A 17,760-nucleotide genomic window follows, 5' to 3' on the forward strand; every position below is an offset into this window, starting at 1 on the left:
TGTGAGCTGTGAGGAGGACGCTAAGAGGCTGCAGGGTGACTTGGACAGGTTAGGTGAGTGGGCAGATGCATGGCAGATGCAGTATAATGTGGATAAATGTGAGGTTATCCACTTTGGGGGCAAAAACGCGAGGACAAAATATTATCTGAATGGCGGCAGATTAGGAAAAGGGGAGGTGCAACGAGACCTTGGTGTCATGGTGCATCAGTCTTTGAAAGTTGACATGCAGGTACAACAGGCGGTGAAGAAGGCAAATGGTATGTTGGCCTTCATAGCTAGGGGATTTGAGTATAGGAGCAGGGAGGTCTTACTGCAGTTGTACAGGGCCTTAGTGAGGCCTCACCTGGAATAGGTGTTCAGTTTTGGTCTCGTAATCTGAGGAAGGACGTTCTTGCTATTGAAGGAGTGCAGCGAAGGTTCATCAGACTGATTCCTGGGATGGCAGGACTGACATATGAGGAGAGACTGGATCAACTGGGCCTTTACACGTTGGAGTTTAGAAGGATGAGAGGGGATCTCATCGAAACATATAAGATTCTGATGGGACGGGACAGGGTTAGATGCGGGTAGAATGTTCCTGATGTTGGGGAAGTCCAGAACCAGGGGACACAGTCTTAGAATAAGGGGTAGGCCATTTAGGACTGAGAATGAGGAGAAACTTCTTCACTCAGAGTTGTTAACCTGTGGAATTCCCTGCCGCAGAGAGTTGTTGATGCCAGTTCATTGGATATATTCAAAAGGGAGTTAGATATGGCCTTACGGCTAAGGGGATCAAGGAGTATGGAGAGAAAGCAGGAAAGGGGTACTGAGGAAATGATCAGCCATGATCATATTGAATTGTGGTGCAGGCTCGAAGGGCCGAATGGCCTACTCCTGCACCTATTTTCTATTTCCTAAAGCTAAGTCCAGAACTGCTCCTCCCTTGTTGGACTTGCTACATACTGGCTAAAAAAAGTTCTCCTGAATGCATTTTAGGAATTCTGTGCCCTCTATACCTTTCACACAAATTGTATCCCAGTTAATATTAGGGTAGTTCAAATCACCTACTATTACTGCCCTGTAGTTTTTGCACTTTCAGCAATGTGCCTATATATTTGCTCTTCTATCTCCCTCTGACTGTTTGGGGGCCTATAGTACACTCCCAGCAGTGTGATTGTCCCTTTTTTGTTCTTCAATGCAACCCATATGGCCTCATTTTATTCCAACATATTATCCCTCTTCACAGTTGTAATTGTTTTTTTAATCAATATAGATTGTACCTCTCCAGTCCGGGACTCTTTAGTCCGGGAACATCCCTGGTCCGGCATCAGTCCCAGCGTGGGTGGCGTCAGTTGAAAAAAAAATCGCGGCACCACGTGTTAAACGTCTGATGATGCATTTTGGATGACAAACCTGGCCAGCTGGAGGTTTTACACACTGGCTGGTGCTGTGGTTTGACGCGCACTCCTCGCTATCGAGGCCGCCTCTGCCATGTGTCTTACCAATTTCACCAGCTAATGTCCTTTTGAGGTCTGTTACTATCCTCTTCAGTGTTTACTGCATTTCCGAGTTTTGTGTCATCTGCAGACTTTTGAAATGATGCCCTGCATACCAAAGTCCCAGGTCATCAATATATATCAAAAAGGGCAGTGGTTCTAATACCGACCTTGAAATGGGATTCATGTCATTCAGAAATAATACATATGAACATGAAAAGAAGAATGAGGTTCTGCTACTATGGCAGATTCCAGTTGCCATTTTAATGATACTGGATGAAAAATTATGATGTGAGCGAGGCTAAACTACCTTTTATAATGGTACTGTAGATATTCATTATCCCAGAAAGCTAGGATTGAGGAATAAGTAACCCATGTATTAAAGCTGTAGCCCTAAGATCAATGTTCTCAATGGGATGCCTCTGCAAGAAATGTTGCTAGCTGTTAGCCTTTTGACAAAGAAATAAGATGGTTAGTCATAACAAGTTTGGAAAAGGATTAAGCATCTGGACGAACCACTTTTTACTGCATTGTAATAAAATCTACAGCGTAATGACTCGATTCTCAGCTAATCAGTTTCTCTTTATCTTACTTACATTACTTGAATGCTGGTATTTGGCTAGCTACATCACCAAGACACTGATTAATTCTTCTCACAGCATTGCAAGATGTATCCAACATTTACTGACTATTCCATTGCTTATTCGGTATCACAGGAGGATCACATCTGCAAAAAAAAATTGCCCTGTTCCATGCAGCTCCCACCGAGACTGTGAAGGGAATGCTTTTATAAAGTTTCATTTTGACATGTCACTAGACAAACTAGATCCCTTTCTCTCTGGTGACACCTTTCATTGGGCTTTAAATTCAAATATATTGAAGCTTTAATAGTTTGAATTAAAGAGCTCACTGGGCATTGCATTCTGATGTTGGGTTGAAATGCAGTCTAGATTAATTGGGTAAAAATGGTCTCTGATTCTAAGGCTCCTATATGAAAAAACTTTGGGACTCACTTGCTCCCTCCACCGCCCTCTCCTCCCTCCACCGCCCCCTCCTCCCTCCACCGCCCCCTCCTCCCTCCACCGCCCTCTCCTCCCTCCACCGCCCTCTCCTCCCTCCACCGCCCTCTCCTCCCTCCACCGCCCTCTCCTCCCTCCACCGCCCTCTCCTCCCTCCACCGCCCTCTCCTCCCTCCACCGCCCTCTCCTCCCTCCACCGCCCTCTCCTCCCTCCACCGCCCTCTCCTCCCTCCACCGCCCTCTCCTCCCTCCACCGCCCTCTCCTCCCTCCACCGCCCTCTCCTCCCTCCACCGCCCTCTCCTCCCTCCACCGCCCTCTCCTCCCTCCACCGCCCTCTCCTCCCTCCACCGCCCTCTCCTCCCTCCACCGCCCTCTCCTCCCTCCACCGCCCTCTCCTCCCTCCACCGCCCTCTCCTCCCTCCACCGCCCTCTCCTCCCTCCACCGCCCTCTCCTCCCTCCACCGCCCTCTCCTCCCTCCACCGCCCTCTCCTCCCTCCACCGCCCTCTCCTCCCTCCACCGCCCTCTCCTCCCTCCACCGCCCTCTCCTCCCTCCACCGCCCTCTCCTCCCTCCACCGCCCTCTCCTCCCTCCACCGCCCTCTCCTCCCTCCACCGCCCTCTCCTCCCTCCACCGCCCTCTCCTCCCTCCACCGCCCTCTCCTCCCTCCACCGCCCTCTCCTCCCTCCACCGCCCTCTCCTCCCTCCACCGCCCTCTCCTCCCTCCACCGCCCTCTCCTCCCTCCACCGCCCTCTCCTCCCTCCACCGCCCTCTCCTCCCTCCACCGCCCTCTCCTCCCTCCACCGCCCTCTCCTCCCTCCACCGCCCTCTCCTCCCTCCACCGCCCTCTCCTCCCTCCACCGCCCTCCTCCTCCCTCCACCGCCCTCTCCGCCCTCCACCGCCCTCTCAGCCCTCCACCGCCCTTCTCCGCCCTCCACCGCCCTTCTCCGCCCTCCACCGCCCTTCTCCGCCCTCTCCGTCCTCCACCCGCCCTCTCCTCCCTCCACCGCCCTCTCCTCCCTCCACCGCCCTCTCCTCCCTCCACCGCCCTCCACCGCCCTCTCCGCCCTCCTCAGCCCTCCACCGCCCTCCTCAGCCCTCCACCGCCCTTCTCCGCCCTCCACCGCCCTTCTCCGCCCTCCACCGCCCTTCTCCGCCCTCCACCGCCCTTCTCCGCCCTCTCCGTCCTCCACCGCCCTCTCCTCCCTCCACCGCCCTCTCCTCCCTCCACCGCCCTCCACCGCCCTCCACCGCCCTCCACCGCCCTCCACCGCCCTCCACCGCCCTCCACCGCCCTCCACCGCCCTCCACCGCCCTCCACCGCCCTCCACCGCCCTCCTCCGCCCTTCTCCGCCCTCCACCGCCCTTCTCCGCCCTCTCCTCCCTCCACCGCCCTCCACCGCCCTCCACCGCCCTCCACCGCCCTCCACCGCCCTCCACCGCCCTCCACCGCCCTCCACCGCCCTCCACCGCCCTCCACCGCCCTCCACCGCCCTCCACCGCCCTCCACCGCCCTCCACCGCCCTCCACCGCCCTCCACCGCCCTCCACCGCCCTCCACCGCCCTCCACCGCCCTCCACCGCCCTCCACCGCCCTCCACCGCCCTCATCCGTCCCCTCCCTCCCTCCCTCGCCCTCTTGTATTCAGGTCTCTGTATCCATAAGATTGGATATCCTTAGAATAAGTGGCACGTTGAATCAAGAACTGGCTTGGCATCAAAAGTGTTGTTAAACAGAAAATACTTTGTTTGGGGAAGAAATAGCCAATGGAGTTCCATGGGTAACTGTTCTGAAACCCCAGCATTTTTACGATCATTGTGAATGATACGGGTCAGAGCATCTGCCATGATACATTTTCTGATGGCACAAAGGTCCGTGGGAAGTTAGTGATTAGAAAGATTAACTATCTTCAGAGACACTTGGACCAGTTATGTGGATGGGTTGAGATAATGGCAGATAGATTTAATGCAGATAAATGTAAGGTAATGTATATAGAAACGGGTAACAGGAAATGTACAGAGAAATTGGCAGAGTTGGAAGCAGATTTGGGAACGATCAATGATCATATTCTCAAAACAATTATGAACAAGTCTTGTTGGGATACAAGGATGCATCTTGAAGGCTCTTCCGGAAGAAGTTGCATTGACCATTTGCAGATTAATATGAGGCCGAGTGCAGTTCTGGTTACCATATCTTAAAAAGAACATGCATGAATTAGAAAATGTTCAGAGAAGAATTATCAGCATGGCTCCAAGCCTTGAGGACTAAGTTATGAAGAAAGGATGAAGCAACTCAACATATTTTTTTCAGGAGGAAAGACTTGAAAGGAGACAGTACAGGTTCTCAAAACAGTGAAAATGTGTGGTTGGGGTAGATTTGGCATTACAAATTTAAATGTTTGAAATTCCGCAGGGCCTTGTATATTATATTGGTCCATTGTTTTGACTGAAAACAAAGCTCACGTTTTTCTTTATGAAGTATAAATTACAACAAAAACAAAGGGTTCATAGGTTGCACTGATGTAAAAGCTGCACCCACATCTGGCGTAACATTTTTCATGCCATAAGATGCACTCAATTAGTAAAAGTCTGTATGACGGTGTGGCCGTGATTGATCACTGGATTTCACTGAGCTAACCTAAAATTGATCTTTAATTTTACTGAAAAGTCGTGTGCAACAGTATGGAACATTTTGTTTTATTGTAATTGAACAGTCAGCTTCTGAACCCCAAACTGCATTAGCCTTGTAGTGGGAGTGTTACTTGTGTGATTTTCAATGCCGCTTTCAAATTTGAAATATTGTTTTTACTGCGTACTCTATCTGATCAGTAGCACTGTACCTCATCCAGTGTAATTTGTACAAAGGTGAAGTTTAACTGACATTTAAAACTACATGAAATTCGGAACCTGTAGGATAGCTGCATTTAATTTGCTGGATGTTTTCTGAAAGCTCATGTTTTGACATTTTTCCTCCAATTCTTCTTTTCTTCCTACTCCTGATACACCTGACTCTTGCAGGGCTACAATTCCATTGGTGCATGCCATTTTTCATGTATGCACCTAGACAGTGAATAGGGATGGTCTATTTGATTGTTGAGGGCATCACATCAATCCTATTTTCATTCAATGACAACACGCGTTATTTTTCATTTGGGTCACCAGATAGCAATGAGAACTTCTCTAACCTAGGAGCACAGAGGCCAGTTGTTACAACTGAACTGTTGTCTTAACTGATGTAGGCTAGCTCAACACAAGGCAGGGATCAAGTCCGAGACCACTGAATCTGTGTAGCTTAGTGTTGCACAGGACTGCCCCTATCTCCTTTGAAACATTGGGGAGCAAAAAGGCAATCCTTTGAAGCTGAAATTGTTTTCGTGCAGCAGCTAACCTTTAAATGTAGAGTAATTTCTTCATATTATGATAGAGGACAAACCTGCACACTGCTCTAAGGCAGTATTGCCAGCCGTGGCTCAGTGGGTAGCATTCTCGCCTCTCAGTCAGACTCCCAACCCAGAGACTTGAGCATAAAACTCTGGGCTGAAACTCCATACAGTACTGAGGGAGAGCTGCACTGCCGGAGGTGCCATCTTTCGGATGAGACGTTAAACCGAGGCCCCATCTCCTCTCTCAGATGGACGTAAAAGATCTCATGGCAATATTTTGAAGAAGAGCAAAGGGAGTTATCCCCAATGTCCTGGCCAATGTTTATCCCTCAACCAACATAACAAAAACAGATTATCTGGTCATGATCACATTGCTGTTTGTGGGAGCTTGCTGTGTGCAAATTGGCTGCTTGTGTTTCTTACATTGCAACAGTGACTACTTAATTAGCTGTAAGCGCTTTGGGACGTTCGGTGGTCGTGAAAGGAGCTGTATAAATGCAATTCCTTTTTTTAGTTCAATGAGGAATAAGTGTTGAACATCTAATGCCGGGGACTTTTTCAAGAGGGAACGCGGGACGACGGAAGGGAGGAGGAAGTGGGAAAGGGCAAGAGAGGAGGGGGAATATTTTATAGTGACATCTTGTTTTCTATGTCTAATTATGTTTAGAGCTGGTTTGAAGATTGCTGATGGTTTGAAGGAGAGTAAACGGCAAGATAAATTACAGTAATCAACTTGCCTTGAATTGGCTGCATTCTCAATATTGATTTAAAAAACATTGTATTTTCTGCTAATGTAGATTGTGAACTTAATTTTAAATGGTCTTGAACGTATAGGTGGTAAAATATGAAAATTTGCAGAAGACAAGACTAGGGATCGTATTTAAATGTGAAGAGGACAGTAAGTAACTTTAGGAGGACGTAGCCAAGTTAGTCGAGCAGACAGATAGTTGTCAGCTGAAATTTAATCCAAGGAAATGTGAAACATGCTATATTGCGACAACTCCTGCTTGTTGCCCTGCATGCGAACCTAGCAGCTTCTCCCGCTCCCCACTATTTTGTCCCTGGAGCATATACCCACTTTGCCCAGAGTTGTTTTCTACCTGACATCACTTTTGTCCACCCTCATTCCCTGTGCGCCATCCCGCTTTTCCCCTCATTGTCTAATTCCCTCCCTTTCCCCTCACTAGCTTTCCTCTCGAAGGAGATATTTCACAACTCTCAAGAAAAATATATTCCAGTGAGGAGGAAAGGGTGCAAAAAAAAAGATAGCCATCTGTGGCTACCGAAAGAAATAAAGGACGGTATCCAATTTAAAAACGAGGGCATACAAAATGGCCAAAACTAGTGGGTGGACAGAAGATTGGGAAGCTTTTAAAAGCTAGCAAAGAATGACTAAAAAAAATTAAGAAAGGGAAGATAGACTATGAAAATAAACTAGCACAAAATATAAAAACAGAGAGCAAGAGTTTCTATAGGTATATAAAAAGGAAAAGAGTGGCTCAAGTAAATGTTGGTCCCTGAGAGGACGAGACCAGGGAATTAGTAATGGGGAACATGGAGATGGCAGAAACTCTGAATAAATATTTTTTATCAGTCTTTACGGTAGAGGACACTAACAATATTCCAACAGTGGATAGTCAAGTTCCTCCCCCCGCCCCCCCTCCCATAGCCCCTTAACATAATCACAATCACTAAGGAGGTGCTACTCAGTAAGATAATGGGACTAAAGGTGGATAAATACCCTGGACTTGATGGCTTGCATCCTCGGGTCTTAAGAGAAGTAGCGGCAGGGATAGTGGATGCATTGGTTGTAATTTACCAAAATTCCCTGGATTCTGGAGAGGTCCCAGCAGATTGAAAAACTGCAAATGTAATGCCCCTATTTAAAAAAGGAGGCAGACAAAAAGCAGGAAACGATAGACCAGTTAGCCTAACATCTGTGGTTGGGAAAATGTTGGAGTCCGTTATTAAAGAAGCAGTAGCAGGATATTTGGAAAAACATAATTCAGTCAGGCAGAGTCACCATGGATTTATGAAGGGGAAGGCATGTTTGACAAATTTGCTGGAATTCTTTGAGGATGTAACGAACAGGGTGGATAAAGGGGAACCAGTGAATGGTGGTGTATTTGGACTTCCAGAAGGCATTTGACAAGATGCCACATAAAGGTTACTGCACAAGATAAAAGTTCACGGGATTGCGGGGTAATATATTAGCATGGATAGAGGATTGGCTAACTAACAGAAAACAGAGAGTCGGGACAAATGGTTCATTCTCGGGTTGGCAGTCAGTAACTAGTGGGGTGCTGCAGGGATCGGTGCTGGGTCCCTAACTATTTACAATCTATATTAACGACTTGGAAGAAGGGACTGAGTGTAACGTAGCCAAGTTTGCTGACGATACAAAGATGGGAGGAAAAGCAATGTGAGAGGAGGACCCAAAAAATCTGCAAAAGGACATAGACAGGCTAAGTAAGTGTGCAAAAATTTGGTAAATGGAGTATAATGTTGGAAAGTATGAGGTTATGCACTTTGGCAGAAAAAAAATCAAAGAGCAAACTATTATTTAAATTGAGAAAGATTGCAAAGTGCTGCCGCACAGCGGGACCTGGGGGTACTTGTGCATGAAACACAAAAGGTTAGTATGCAGGTACAGCAAGTGATCAGGAAGGCCAATGGAATCTTGGCCTTTATTGCAAAGGGGATGGAGTATAAAAGCAGGGAAGTCTTGCTACAGTTATATAGGGTATTGATGAGGCCACACCTGGAAGACTGCGTGCAGTTTTGATTTCCATATTTTCAAAATGACATACTTACTTTAGAGGCAGTTCAGAGAAGGTTCACTCGGTTGATTCCGGAGATGAAAGGTTGACTTATGAGAAAAGGTTGAGTAGGTTGGGCCTCTACTCATTGGAATTCAGAAGAATGATAGGTGATCTTATCGAAACGTATAAGATTATGAGGGGGCTTGACAAGGTGGATGCAGAGAGGATATTTCCACTGATGGGGGAGACTGGAACTAGGGGACATAATCTTATAATAAGGGCTGCCCATTTAAAACTGAGATGAGGAGGAATTTCGTCTCTGAGGGTTGTAAATCTGTGGATTTGCTGCCTCGGAGTTCTGGAAGCTGGGACATTGAATAAATTTAAGACCGAGATAGACAGTTTTTTCATCATCATAGGCAGTCCCTCGGAGTCGAGGAAGAGTTGCTTCCACTCTTTAAATGAGTCCTTAGGTGGCTGAACAATCCAGGATTGGTTTGATGAGAACGATCAGGAGATCCAAGAACTAATAGATCGCAAGCGCAGGGCATTTCTGAACCTTAATCAATAACCCAATTCAGGAGCAGCAAACCAGCATTACAGATGGCTCAAGGCTGAGGTCCAACAAAAAACCCAGGACCTAAAGAACAGGTGGTGGATGGAGAAAGCACAGGAGATACAGCAGCTGGCCAACAGACATGATGTGCGAGGATTCTTCATTGCTGTCAAGGCCACCTACGGTCCAAACACCCAAGGCCCCACCTCACTGCTGGTCAAGAAGAGGGGAAACACTCATCAAGGACACCGAGGCAGTCAGGGCCCGCTGGATGGAGCACTTCGAAAATTTTCTCAATCGAGACTGCCTTTGACTCGTATTTTTTCGACCCCATCCCACAACATGCTACCCGCCACCACCTGAGTAAAACTCCCAACACTGCATGAGGTAGAAAACAGTTTCTTAACTGATAAGGGAATACGGGTTTATGGGGAGCGGGCAGGGGAGTGGACATGAGTCCATGATCAGATCAGCCATGATCGTATTAAGTGGTGGAGCAGGCTCAAGGGGCCGTATGGCCTACTCCTGCTCCTATTTCTTATGTTCTTTCTCTATCCTCCGTTCACTCCAAACGCTCCTTCCTACTTCCATCTTCCTTTCCAGTACTCCTGCCCCATCTCCTTTCCCACTTCACTCCTCACCTTTTCCCTTGCATTTTTTTTACCCTTGCCCTTCTCTGCCCTCTTCGTTTGCCCTTCTCCCCCTCTGCCTGTGCCCTTTCTCCTTGCTCTTCTTCCTATTCTCCCTTTCCCTCTCCCCTTCTCTCTTGCCCTTCCCTCTCTCCCCTCCTCTCTCGCCCTTCCCTCTCGCCCTTCCCTCTCTCCCCTCCTCCCTTGCCCTTCCCTCTCCCCTTCCCTCTCCCCTTCCCTCTCCCCTTCCCTCTCCCTCTCCCCTCCTCCCCTCCCTCTCCCCTCCTCCCTTGCCCTTCCCTCTCCCCTCCTCCCTTGCCCTTCCCTCTCCCCTCCTCCCTTGCCCTTCCCTCTCCCCTCCTCCCTTGCCCTTCCCTCTCCCCTCCTCCCTTGCCCTTCCCTCTCTCCCCCCCCTCCCCCCACACATCATTTATTGCCTCCTGCTGCTTTCCCTCCTAAAAGATTTTAGGTTTTCCAACACATTTTGAGCAGTGTGTTTCTTAGTCCTCTATGAGGGTGAAGGGTTATAGGGAGCGGGCAGGGAAGTGGAGTTGAGCCCAAGGTCAAGATCAGCCACGATCTTATTAAATGGTGAAGCAGGCTCGAGGGACCAAATGGCCTACTCCTGCTCCTATTGCTTATGTTCTTATGTTCTATCATTAACACATTTGAGTTAGGATGTCATTCTTAACATTTTGTCTTCAAAACATTTATTACATTTTGAAACCTTTTTTTGTATTTCAATAGCTGTGGAAGAGGCTGGAGGAGACTCGTACAAGTACAGTTTAAGGGTAAGTTGAACTAAAATGATTTCAAGTTTATTCCCATTGAAATAAATAAGTTTATAAAGGAAAATTTATCATTGACTGAAATTGGGCACCTGAACTTAAGTGTAACTGCAAAATGTAAGTTTACAAGATTACATGCTGTTGCAGTTTTGTCACATGTGAGTTAATGAATGATACTTGTAGCTTGAATGTTAGATTGTTGGAGTCTGAACTTAGGACCTTAAATTCAGATTCCTGCCCTGACTATTAACCCACGGCTTTCTTTCCCCCGATGCCACCCAAATGTAAAGTTTTACCATCTCAGCCAGCTTGACTGAATAAACGGAAATGGACTTGAGGGTAGAAAGGTGGAGATTATTCCCACATTGCTTAAGTCGACTTCTTGTTTTGATCAGCCAAGTACTCACTGACTAGTTTTGGGGAAATTACGTGGATGTAATACAGAGAGCTTCATGCAACTTAACCAGGATTTTGAAAATGAGATTTGCTGGTAATTTTGTTTAGATATTCAGCTCAGATTGTGAAATTAACATTGCAAATCATTATTCATGATTATAAATAAACTTGGATAATTAGACTGAAGAGGGAGGGAAGGAGGAGAGGGAGAGAGACGTGGGGGACAGGAGGAAAAGGATAGCGAAAGAGTGGAAGAAGGATGGGAAGGAGGAAAGCGAAGGTGCTGAGATCGTGAATAACTCGTTCAGTCAATAGGACTGATCTTGTGCATTTAGGACGTTAAGCATGTACATGGGAATGTAATGCTGAACCGATTTCATTACTTATACTATATCCCAAAAATATTTTTATATTGTGTACTACTGTAACCCCACCTCTGGTAGGTCTATAATGCCAGTGGCAGTGGACATACCCTGGGATTGTGATGGATAAATCTGAGATCTTGGCTGATAGTTATACTCTGAGTCATATTAATGTTGTTTGACCAGTCTGTGTGACAGCCGGCCTAACGTGCGTACTGATCCTTTGTTAGAAAGGAGGACTGGGCTGGGCTGCCTCAGGCTTGTCTGATCCGATGCATGGTTCATTGCTGATAGATCTGACTAATATTACTCTTATAATTGTGTTCTGTAGTGATTGTTTATAGCAGAGTGGTGTGCTAGTCCACTTCAGAAAGCATTAAGAGTCAGCCATGTAGTCTGGTACTGGAATCATGTAAGAATATAGAAATAGGAGCAGGAATAAGACATACGGCTACTCGAGCCTACTCTGCTATTCAATAAGAACATGGCTGATCATCGACCTCAGTTCCACTTTCCTGCCCGATCTCCACATCCCTTGATTCAACTAGAGTCTAGAAATCTATCTTATTACAGCCTTGAATATACTCAAAAGAGAATTCCAAAGATTCACAACCTGCTGAGTGGAAATTCCTCCTCATCTCTGTCTTAAATGGCCTGAGACTATGCCCCCTATTTCTAGACACTCAAGGCAGGGGAAACAATCTCTCAGCATCTACCCAGTCAATCCCCTTCAGAATCTTGTATGTTTCAATGAGATCACATCTCAGTGTTCTGAACTCCAGAGAGTAAAGGCCCACTCTGCACAATCTCTCATCATAGGACAGCCCTCTCATCCCAGGAATCAATCAAGTGAACGTTTGTTGCACCACCTCCAAAGCAAATATATCCTTCCCTAAATAAGGAGACCAAAACTGTGTGCAGTATTCCAGGTGTGGACTCACCAAGGCCCTGTACAATTGTAGCAAGACGTCCTTACTCTTATACTCTAACCCCCTTGCAATATAGGCCAACATGCCATTTGCCTTTATTGCTTGCTGTACCTGCATGCTAGCTTCCTGTGTTTCTTGCATGAGGACATACAAATCTCTCTGAACACCAACATGCAGTGTATTTGGACTTGCAGAAGGCATTTGACAAGATGCCACATAAAAGGTTACTGCACAAGATAAAAGTTCACAGGGTTGAGGGTAATATATTAGCATGGATAGAGGATTGGCTAACTAACAGAAAACAGAGAGTCAGGATAAATGGTTCATTCTCTGGTTGGCAATCAGTAACCAGTGGAGTGCTGCAGGGATCAGTTCTGGGACCCCAACTATTTACAATCTATATTAACGACAAGGAAGAAGGGACTGAGTGTAACGTAGCCAAATTTGCTGATGGTACAAAGATGGGAGGAAAAGCAATGTGTGAGGACACAAGAAATCTGCAAAAGGACATAGACAGGCTGAGTGAATGGACAAAAATTTGGCAGATGGAGTATAATGTTGGAAAGCGTGAGGTCGTGCACTTTGGCAGAAAAAATCAAAGAGCAATTTATTATTTAAATGGAGAAAGATTGCAAAGTGCTACAGTACAGCAGGACCTGGGGGTACTTGTGCATGAAACACAAAAGGATAGTATGCAGGTACAGCAAGTGATCAGGAAGGCCAGTGGAATCTTGGCTTTATTGCAAGTGGTGTATAAAAGCAGGGAAGTCTTGCTACAGTTATATAGGGTATTGATGAGGCCACACCTGGAATACTGCGTGCAGTTTTGGTTTCCATATTTACAAAAGGATATACTTGCTTTGGAGGAAGTTCATAGAAGGTTCACTAGGTTGATTCCGGAGATGAAAGGTTGAGTAGGTTGGGCCTCTACTCATTGGAATTCAGAAGAATGAGAGGTGATCTTATCGAAACGTATAAGATTATGAGGGGGCTTGACGGGGTGGATGCAGGGAAGATGTTTCCACTGAAAGGGGAGACTAGAACTAGAGGGCATAATCTTAGAATAGGGGGCCGCCCATTTAAAACTGAGATGAGGAGAAATTTCTTCTCTGTGCGTTGTAAATCTGTGGAATTCGCTGCCTCAGCGAGCTGTGAAAGCTGGGACATTGAATAAATTTAAGACAGAAATAGACAGTTTCTTAAACGATAAGGAGTTATGGGGAGCGGACAGGGAAGTGGACCTGAGTCCATGATCGGATCAGCCATGATGTATTGAATGGCGGAGCAGGCTCAAGGGGCTGTGTGGCCTACTCCTGCTCCTATTTCTTATTTAACAGTTTCTCACCATTTAAAAAATGTTCTGTTTTTCTATTCTTCCGACCAAAGGGAATAACCTCACATTTCCTTACATTATACTCCATCTGCCACTTTACAGACTTATCTATCTACATTGCTTTGCAGATTCTTTGTGTTCGCCTCACAGCTTACTGTCCCACCTAGCTTTGTATCATCAGCAAACTTGGATACATTATACTCAGTACCTTCACCTAGGTCATTAATATAGATTGTAAATAGTTGCGGCCCCAGCACTGATCCTTGTGTCACCCCACTAGTTACAGCCTGCCAACCTAAAAAAGTCCAATTTATCCCTACTCTCTGTTTTCTGTTCGTTAATCTATCCATGCTACTATTTTACCCCCAACCCCATGAGCGCTTACATAGAAACATAGAAAATAGGTGCAGGAGTAGGCCATTCGGCTTTTTGAGCCTGCACCACCATTAAATATGATCATGGCTGATCATGCAACTTCAGTACCCCATTCCTGCTTTCTCTCCATACCCCTTGATCCCTTTAGCCGTAAGGGTCACATCTAACTCCCTTTTGAATATATCTAACGAACTAGCCTCAACAACTTTCTGTGGTAAAGAATTCCACAGGTTAACAATTCTCTGAGTGAAGAAGTTTCTCCTCATCTCGGTCCTAAATGGCTTATCACTTATCCTTAGACTGTGACCCCTGGTTCTGAACTTCCCCAACATCGGGAACATTCTTCCTGCATCTAACCAGTCCAATCCTGTCAAAATGTTATGTGTTTCTATGAGATTCCCTCTCATTCTTCTAAATTCCATTGAATATAAGCCTAGTCGATCCAGTCTTTCTTCATATGTCAGCCCTGCCATCCCGGGAATCAGTCTGGTGAACCTTTGCTGCACTCCCTCACTAGCAAGAATGTCCTTTCTCAGATTAGGAGATCAAAACTGTACACAATATTCAAGATGTGGTCTCACCAAGGCCCTGTACAACTGCAGTAAGACCTCCCTGCTCCTAAACTCAAATTCTCTTTTCTTGTGTAATAACCTTTTATGATGGCACCTTATCGAATGCCTTTTGGAAATCCAAATATACTACATCCACTGGCTTCCCTTTATCTACCATGCTAGTTACATCCTCAAAAAACTCTAATAAATTTGTCAAATACGATTTCCCTTTCACAAAACCATGTTGACTCTGCTTAATTATGTTATTATTTTCTAAGTGCCCTGATACCACTTCCTTAACAATGGAGTCCAGCATTTTCTCAGCGACTGATGTCGGGATAACTGGCCAGTAGTTCCCTGTTTTCTCATCCCTCCTTTCTTGAATATCGGTGTTACATTTGCTACCTTCCAATCTGCTGGCACCGTTTTAGAATCTATGGAATTTTGAAAGATCAAAACTAATGCATCCACTATCTCTGCAACCACCTCTTTTAAAACTCTAGGATGTGTAGGCCGTCAGGTCCAGGGGATTTGTCGGCTTTTAGTCCCATTAGTTTCTCTGGGGTCAAGTTTCGGCCTGAGTTGCTCCTATTTTTTTGGAGCAACTGGTTTAGAATGGAGTATCTTAGAAATTGCAATTCTCGGCATTTAGTTTGCTCCAGTTCTAGTCAGTTAGAACAGTTTCATTTTGGAACAGATTTTTTTTTTCAAAAGGGGGCGTGTCCGGCCACTTACACCTGTTTTTAAAGTTTAGGCAGTGAAAACTTACTCCAAACTTACTTAGAATGGAGTAAGTGTAGATTTTTGTATGCTCAGAAAAACCTTGCCTACACTTTACAAATCAGGCGTAGGGAACGAGGGGGGTGCGGGGGAGGGGGGGAAGGGAAGTAATTAAATTCTACAAGCATTCAACAGTCTTACTTATACAAATAAAGAGCCATCCTGAATAAAAAATTATAAACAAAGCGAAGACAAAATATTGAATATTCCTACCTGTGTGAAGCAGCAGCAGCCTTCGAGCTGCGGTGCTTCAGGCAGGCCTTCCTTCCATGTCGGAGACAGGGGCGGCATCAGTGGCTTGACGGCAGCCGAAAACACAGCAAGCAAGCAGCCTTCGAGCTGCGAGGGAAGCTGAGGCCATTCGGCCACGGGATAGGGGCGGCGGCAGTGGCTGACTGCGGCTGAAGACACAGCAAGCAGCCTTCGAGCTGCGAGGGAGGCTGAGGCCATTTGGCCAGGGAGAGGTAGCCAGATAGCCGGTTTGAAACTTAAATTTGCAGAATGGGTGCTGCATTGTCAACACCACGGATTATGCAATGGTTCGCCAGCAATTCACTGCATAGGAGAGAATTGATTAGAGCTCACCGTACCAGGAACGCCATAGCCCGTAGGCTGATGGGCAGGCGACCTTACCCACATCGGCAATATCGAGCCAGGCGTTCGTACCTGGACATGAGCGAGGCTGATTGTGTCAAAAGGCTGCGTTTCCACAGAGAAGTTGTCACTGAGATCTGTGATACGCTGAGAGCAGATTTGCAGCTCAGAAGCAGAATGCCAACTGCCTTGTCTGTTGAAGTGAAGGCAACAGCTGTACTTGCCTTCTATGCCTCGGGATCGTTTCAGGCAACAACTGGAGATGTGTGCGCCATCTCTCAATACATGCCTGCGTTTACCAGGTCACGGCTGCACTGTATGCGCGGAGGAATGACTTCATAAATTTCCCAATGACTGCACAAGCGATCCATGAGAGGGCTGTGGTCTTCTTCAGGATTGCCGGTTTCCCAAAGGTACAGGACTGCATTGATTGTACCCACATAGTCTTGCGAGCACCTGTGGAGGATTCCGAGCAGTACAGGAATAGAAAAGGTTTCCGCTCCATCAATGTGCAGCTCGTGTGTGACGACAAGCAGCGCATCATGTCAGTCGATGCGAGATACCCTGGCAGCACCCATGATGCGTTCATCGTACGCGACAGCGTTATATCTGACATGTTTGAGCAGCAGCCAGAAGGGCAGAAATGGCTACTGGGAGACAAAGGGTACGGCCTGACCACCTGGCTCATGACGCCCCTACGCGTGACACGGACAGAAGCTGACCGTCAATACAACATGGTGCACATTGCGATGCGCAGCATCATTGAGAGGACCAGTGGCATATTGAAGCAGCGTTTCCGATGCCTGGACCATTCCGGAGGTCACTTGCAATACTCTCTTCAGATTGTCGGTCACGTCACTGTTGTGTGCTGCATGCTCCATAACTTGGCCATCATGAGGCAGCAGGAGCTGGTAGTGGAACCAGAAGACCCACGTGAGGGTCCAGTGCATGATGATAGTATTACGGAAGAGCAGGATGTGGATGACGACGACGATCAGGAAACCATGCAAGTGCCTGATGCCGGAGTACGAGGTCGGAGGAGGGCCGTCCATCGTGCTCCTTTACGATTGCTCGAGCCCTGTGCCAGCAGCTCATCTGTGAACGCTTCAATTACTGATGCCTGAGGGCTCTGCGACCACTGTTGCGCATGGACATGTTTATTCTTTGCAGTTGTCCCTACGTTGTGTTGTGTTAATGGAAGATGAATCAGTTCTTATAAAAAAATATTTTATTGAAAAGTTGACATCACTAATAAAATATTTGTTGTATCAAACTTTACTTTTTAATATGACACTTGAAGATGACTTAAAAACTTTAAGATCACTTATAAACTTGTAAAGTTACAAAAGTTAGAAAACAATTTCAAATTGAAAAATCTTACACTCTCAAGATCACTTAAACTTCAGGATCACTTTTTAGGTGCAAAATTAAATAAGATACAAAATGAGAGAGCATTTATACTATAAGATCACTTAAAAACCCTAAGATCACTTGTAAGTTGTAAAGTTGCAAAACAATTTCAATGTGAAAAATCTTACACGCTTAGGATCACTTAGACTTCAGAATGACTTTTTAGGTGCAAAATTAAATAAGATACAAAATGTGAGAGCATTTACACTATAAGATCACTTAAAAACCCTGAGATCAATTATAAGTTACAAAAGTTACAAAACTTACAAAACAATTTCAATTTGAAAAACGCTACTACAGCTACATCAAAAACAAGAACAAAAGCAGCAAAGAAAGGCTGCAACCATCTCTCATCCACATCTCAGTGAATGTTCACTTCTTCATGGGGGTGTCATTTGATTGGCGGGACTGTGTGCCC

At 46.2% G+C, this 17,760-nt stretch overlaps 1 protein-coding gene across 6 annotated transcripts in view; it reads left to right on the forward strand.

Annotated features, from left to right (window-relative positions):
- Positions 1-17,760, forward strand: part of ipo11 (importin 11) — a 928,775-nt gene that overhangs the window by 289,693 nt on the left and 621,322 nt on the right. For all 6 annotated transcript variants that reach the window (XM_070869309.1, XM_070869300.1, XM_070869323.1 and 3 more), the window contains one exon: positions 10,572-10,615. In XM_070869309.1, coding sequence (XP_070725410.1) covers positions 10,572-10,615 — 44 coding nt within the window. The remainder of the gene's footprint in view (positions 1-10,571; positions 10,616-17,760) is intronic.

Source organism: Pristiophorus japonicus, chromosome 2, assembly GCF_044704955.1.
Source record: "Pristiophorus japonicus isolate sPriJap1 chromosome 2, sPriJap1.hap1, whole genome shotgun sequence".
Taxonomy (NCBI): Eukaryota; Metazoa; Chordata; class Chondrichthyes; family Pristiophoridae; genus Pristiophorus; species Pristiophorus japonicus.